This window comes from Balaenoptera musculus, chromosome 15 (genome assembly GCF_009873245.2).
Source record: "Balaenoptera musculus isolate JJ_BM4_2016_0621 chromosome 15, mBalMus1.pri.v3, whole genome shotgun sequence".
In the NCBI taxonomy this organism is placed as follows: Eukaryota; Metazoa; Chordata; class Mammalia; order Artiodactyla; family Balaenopteridae; genus Balaenoptera; species Balaenoptera musculus.
In genome coordinates, this window is record NC_045799.1 from 27,352,628 (window position 1) to 27,358,676 (window position 6,049).

The window sequence follows — 6,049 nt, forward strand, 5'->3', positions numbered from 1 at the left end:
GACTGAGGCAAGCATGTATGTGGGCCCCACGGCGACCAGCCTGTACCTGTGGGTGGGGCTCATTGTCATGGCTGAGGGGGTCCAGGTGTCCAGCTCAGAGCAACTCCCACAGCAGCCTGGTAGACTAGCTCAGCCCCTGCAGGGCTTTGGGCAGATGCTAAACCCCCTCACGCCTGGTTTCCTTCTGTGGCTTGGCCCTCTAAGCTTTCCTTTGCCACCTACAAGATGGGCTGTGAGTGGTGCAGCACTGTCTGGGAGTGAGACAACTCAATTGCTGTATGGCCTTAGGCAAGTCACCTCCCTTCTTTGGGTTTCCGTTTCTCTATTCAAAGCTGAAATCTGAACAGGTTACATCCTTGCTACAAAACTTACAGTTGTCTACAATACAAAAGCCTGAACTTGAAATTCAAGACCCACTGTGCTCTGGCTCCGGTCCTCTACAAGGTCATTTCTAATCTCTCCCAACAAACTCCTTGCTCTAGCCAATACCTTACTCTTTCAGGCACATTCTGTTCCTTCTGCCTGAATACCCTCCCTGCTACTCATCTTTCAAGATGTAGCTCAGATGCCTGTGTACCAGACACTGTTCTAAGCTCTGTACCCATATTATCTCAGTGGTCCTCAAACTTTAGTGGTGCATTAGAATCACCTGGAGGGCTTGTTAAACCATAGCTTGCTGGGATCCACCCCCAGAACTTTTGATTCAGTGGGTTTGGATTGAGCTTGAGAATTTGCATTTCTAACAAGCCCTAGGTATTGCTGCTGCTTGCTAGTCTGGGTACCACACTTTGAAAACCACTGTATTATTTCCTTTAATCCTCTAAATGAGCTAGGTATCCATTACTTTCTGTGAGGTTTGCATTATTACTCTTCTCACTTTCTGAGTAGGCCTAAATACAGTTGGCCCTTGAACAACACAGGTTTGAACTACACAAGCCCACTTAAGTATTTTTTTCAGTAGTAAATACTGCAGTACTACATGATCTGAGGTTGGTTGAATCTGCAGATGCAGAACCTCGGATATGAAGAACTGCAGATACAGAGGGCCAACTATAAGTTATAAGTGGATTGTTGACTGCCGTTGAGGGTTGGCGCCCCTAACCCCTGTGTTGTTCAAGGGTCAACTGTACATGCTTGTTTGAATGCGTCAGTGAGTTCTGGTCCCGTGTTTTCGGCATGGGAAGGGAACCTCCATGTATTTAGTCTTGCAAGGGGGGCTTGTCATCATTTCCTAGGTGACAACCTGGAGCTCACAGAGGCTAAGTGACTTGTCCAAGGTATCATAGTGATTAGAGGGAGATGCTGGCATTGAACCAGGTCTCTCTGAAACCAAGGCTTTCCCCACCCTCTCAGGTGGGGAAGAGGTACAGTTTCTGACCCCAAGCATTGCTTCAGGACATTCTGTCCCCAGCTTCAGAGCTCAGCAACCTCCAGAGGGTATGGCTGACCAGTTCCCCACGTAGCTGGCTGAGGTCCACTATATCCTTGGGACCACAGGGCCTCAGACTCCCACTTAGGTCTCCTGCTGCCCACACTCCTGCCTTGATCTGCAGCCCAATAAAGGCTGGGCCACAGGCAGCAAGACTCGGTGTGCTTGGTTCCTCTTCTCTTGTGTTTTCCCCAGTGGCCCCCTGCCCCCATCTAGAGCCCTGTGGCCATGACACAGCTGCTTCTGCTTTTTGTGGCTCTCCTGGTCCTGGTTCATGTGCCGCCAGGTAACATCACCTGTGTATGTGTGTGTGTTTGTGCATGTGTATATGTGTATGTGTAGAAATGAAGGATAGGTTCTCAGCTTCTGGGGGACAGAGGAGGCCTAGACCAGCGTTTAAGTTCTGGCCTCACCACTGACTTGCTGGGCAGCTTAGAGTGAGTTGCTGAATCAGCCTATACCTCTGGTTCCTCATTTTTAAAATGGGATTTACTCAACAAATATTCATTATAAAGATATTTACTGTGTTCCAAGCACTATTACAATTTCTGGGAATCAAGCAGTGAAAGCAAACAAGGTTCTTGCTTTCATGGAGCTGATATTTTAGTTAGTAGAGACAGAAAATAACCAAATAAACATATAATATGTTAGAGATAAGTATTGGTACTACGAAGAATAAAAGCAAGAGAAGAGGTTAGTGTGTCAGGTGCATGTGGAGAGTGATGGAAGAGCTGATGGGGATGGTTGAAAAAGACCTCTGATACTTTAAAAAAAATTTTTTTTTTATTTTGGAACATTTCAAGTGTACATGAAAGTAGAGAGAATAATACAACGAACAAAGCAAGTTAAAAAAACTTTTTATTATGGAAAAATGTAAACATGCAAAAATGGAGAATAACATAATGATGAGTTTTTAAAAGAACCCTTCTTATTTTAGAAAATTTCAAACATAAATCAAAAAATAGTATAAAAACCCCCATGTATCCATCACCTAACTTCAACAATTATTAACTTGAACCAATGCTGTTTTGTTATTCACCTGCTCCCTCTTCCTCGGTGAATTATTTTGAAGTAAATTTCAGATGTCTTATTTTACGTGAGGTGAGTTTGAGCAGAGATCTGATTACAGTGAGAATACGAAGGAGATCATTGCAGGCAGAGGAAGCAGCAAGGACCAGGGGGCAGGAGGTGATAGATGTGCTTGAGGAGCAGTGAGGAGGCCAGGGAGGCCGGAGGGGGGAGCACGAGGAGAAAAGTGGATGGAGGTGAAGTCCAAGATATGAGGAGGGGACAACGGATCATGGAGGAGAAAATAATAACTTCTGTATCTCAGGGTTGTTGGAAGGTTGAAATGCGATGGTGTGTTAAGAGTAGTTGTTATAGGAACTGCCCTCACCTGGGAGTCGAGGTCTTGGGTTCTGGTTCCAGACCCACCACTTACTGGTTAGAAGAAGTTGGGCAAATCCCTTCCCTTCTTTATCTGAAGCATGAGAGGGGTTGGCCTAGAATGAGCCCTGGGTGCTCCAACTCTCTAAGCTGTCATTCTGATAACCTTGCTTTCCATTTATTGAGTATGTACTATGTGCCTGGCACTGTGCTAAAGTGATTAAATCCCCTATAACTGCCCTCTGAAAGAGAGTTGTACAGAAAATGAATCTGAGGCCAAGGTTACTCAGCTGGGAAATGGCAGAGCTGGGATTTGGACGCAGGGGGTCTGAGCTGGGTTCACACTGCACCGTTAACCATTGCACTGTGTGCCCCCTTTGGAGCGTGGATTCTTTGCCTCATAGAGATTTTGATGCCAGCTCTGTATCATTGTAAGATTCTCTACCTTGGCAGGATGAGGATGGGCTGAATAACACTTATGGGTAGGCCCAAGGTATCATGTGAGGATTCCTTGGGATCTCTTTTAATCCAGGGTGAGGCAGGGAAGCTTTTTCCCTCCACCTCCTACTCAGTCCCAGTTCTTCCGAGTTGCTGGGTCATATATCTAGAAATATCACTGTGACAGGCCTAAGTGGTCCTCCTCTCTCCTCACTTCCCACACCTGCCCTAATTGCATCACAGCACCCTGATCACTTACTTCAGGGCACTTACCGCAACTCTACTTATTGTATTTATTTGCTTGGGTTTTAACCCCCTTCCCTGTCAGGTGGAAGCTCCTTGAGGGCATGGACCATGGCCACCTTGTTCACTGTGATACTCCCAGTGCCCCATGTTTGCTGAATGAATAAATGAAGGAGCTGCCCCACCCCGTGCTGTGACCAAAGACCCTTGGAGGGGATATTGACCCAAAGCCTCACCTTTTTCATGGCCCATGGTTGGAAATTTCTTCACTAAATCCTAACATTAAACAGGTCCCTATGTGTACAATGCAGTTTGAATAATGGTTACAAGTCTGGACTCTGGAGCCAGATGGCCTGGATTCGAAGGCTGGCTCTGCTCCTTAACGGCTGTGTGACCTTGGGCAAATTTGTTAATCTTTCCGTGCCTTGGTTTCCTTCACCCATATACTGCGATTATAATAAGACAAACTATAATCGAATACTGTTTTTATGAAAAGTGCTTAGAGTGTACTTGGGGTGTGGGTTAACCTGGATGAGAAATTCATCTCTGATTTGTAACCAGTGGTTTAAATTATGATGTGTGGGTTAACCTCGACTGAGATCTGTGGTCTAAATGATAACTGATTGTATTATCTATGGCTAGTGGTCTAGCCTGTTACCTCTAGTCTAACCCTTGACCTGTGGTCATAGCTCTTGTTTTGTGGCCTAACTTATGACCTGAGGGCTGCTCTACGACCAGAGTCTATCTAACAAATGACTAGAGAGCTAATTGGTAGCTTGTGGTCTAACTTGTGGTCAGTGGTCTAATCTGTGACCTTGATCTCTTGTTAAATCTGTGACCAGTGATATAACCTGCAACCCCTGGGTGGCTCTGTGACCCGGGGTCTTCCCCTGCATAGGGAGAAGTGAATTCAAACGGTGCTGGAAGGGCCATGGGGCCTGCCGGCCTTACTGCACGAAGTACGAAACCTACATGCACCTGTGCCCGGATGCCTCCCTGTGCTGTCTCCCCTATGGACTTAAGCCTCTGGCCTCCAAGCCTGAAAATGTTTAGCTGGTTCTGGGGCTGACATCCTTGCTCTCCAATAAAACACAAGCAGCCAGCTGTCTCCTCTTGTCACTGCCTTGCCACCCCTGGGGCTGGGGTGAGGGGTGGGGGAGGTCCAGAATGTGGGAGGGATGGAGGGATGGTTGATGGAGGGAAGTGAGGTATCCGAGGAGAGTGGGCATTAATGACCATTGTAAATGGTTCCGGTCCAGCCTGTATCACTTTCACTCCATCTAACTCCGGAAAAATTACTCAACTTCCATAAGCCTTCCCAGTCTCCTCATCCGTAAAATGGGGATAATGATAATATCAGGAGATTCGGAGTTTATAGAAGGAATGCAAAAAGAAAGATAGAGTTAATAAGAGTTAATAGTAATGATAAGAGATAATAATGGTAATAATTAGTAATAATAGAGTTAATAATAAGCCTCTGGTATTCAGAATGAGATGGTACATTCGGCTTGAAAGGCAGGGCCTGTTGAGAGTGAAAGGATTTTTCTATGTTCATTTATCCTCTACGTTAGTATTTCAAGAGGCTGTCCAGGTAGAAAGGACCATGAGGATTTTATGAAAGCCAAGTTTTCACATATGCAGGGAGGGGTGACAGAGGAAAAGTCTGCCTCTCCCAGGACCAAGGAACTGGGAACAGCAAGGCAGGGAGAAAATATGAGCAGAGTCCGGGAAGTAGGTAGACAGACGTGCATTCTAATTACCCTGTATCAGGATTGTGTTTGGCTGAAAAAAATAGGAAACTCAACTTGTAGGGGCTTATGTTTCTTACATCAAAAGAAATCTGGAGGTAGGTAGCAACCATGTCAGGGCAAACATCTGGGATCCTCTTGGGTAGCAAATGGCTACCAAAACTTCAGGCATAACGTCCTTGTTTAAAGCAGGAAGTGGGGGAGGGTTGGCATGGGCTAGTTTCTCACTTGCACCAGGAAAGCAAAAACTTTCCCTGGAATCCCCCTCAGCAGACTTCTGCTTACTTCTCATGGGCCAGAACTGTGTCACAGGGCTACTCCTGATGTAAGGGAGGCTGGGAAAGAAATTATCCAGCTGTTTTAGCCTCTATAGTAAACTTGAGCTTGGGAGAAAGGGAGTTGGAGAAGACCCTTGGTGTTGGCCCACCTTCTCTCTGGGACTGAGCCCGGAAAGGGGCAGGCACGTTGCATAAATTGAGGGGAAGTCCAAGGGCAGAAGGGCTCTTGTCCACTGTCCTTTGAGAGTTTTTGGAGAAGGTCAGGGTAGCCTTGGAATAGGAGAATGGACCTTGCATGGCCAGGCTAAGAGAGGAGTGGTGAATTTCAAAGTACTTAACCTCAGAAGGGGTGCTGAGCCTGAGGCTGGAGCACAGTCTTGGAGGCCGCCTGCTGTGCCAGGTGTTAACTCTTTAGTTTCTGATATGAGAGGGATCTGGGGATCCCTAGGTTAGACAGAAGCAGCTGGAGTGGAGGAGGAGACACCCAAGGGCTTGGGGCAGCACCTTTTACCAACCAGGAGGGAAGC

General features: G+C 46.6%; 1 protein-coding gene across 1 annotated transcript; it reads left to right on the forward strand.

Annotated features, from left to right (window-relative positions):
- Nucleotides 1-1,431: 1,431 nt before the first annotated feature.
- Nucleotides 1,432-4,598, forward strand: DEFB124 (defensin beta 124). The gene is made up of 2 exons (XM_036824142.1): nt 1,432-1,715; nt 4,395-4,598. The coding sequence occupies exons 1-2, from the start codon at nt 1,658-1,660 to the stop codon at nt 4,547-4,549; spliced, it is 213 nt and encodes a 70-aa protein (XP_036680037.1). The 5' UTR covers nt 1,432-1,657; the 3' UTR covers nt 4,550-4,598.
- The last annotated feature ends 1,451 nt before the right edge of the window (nt 4,599-6,049 follow it).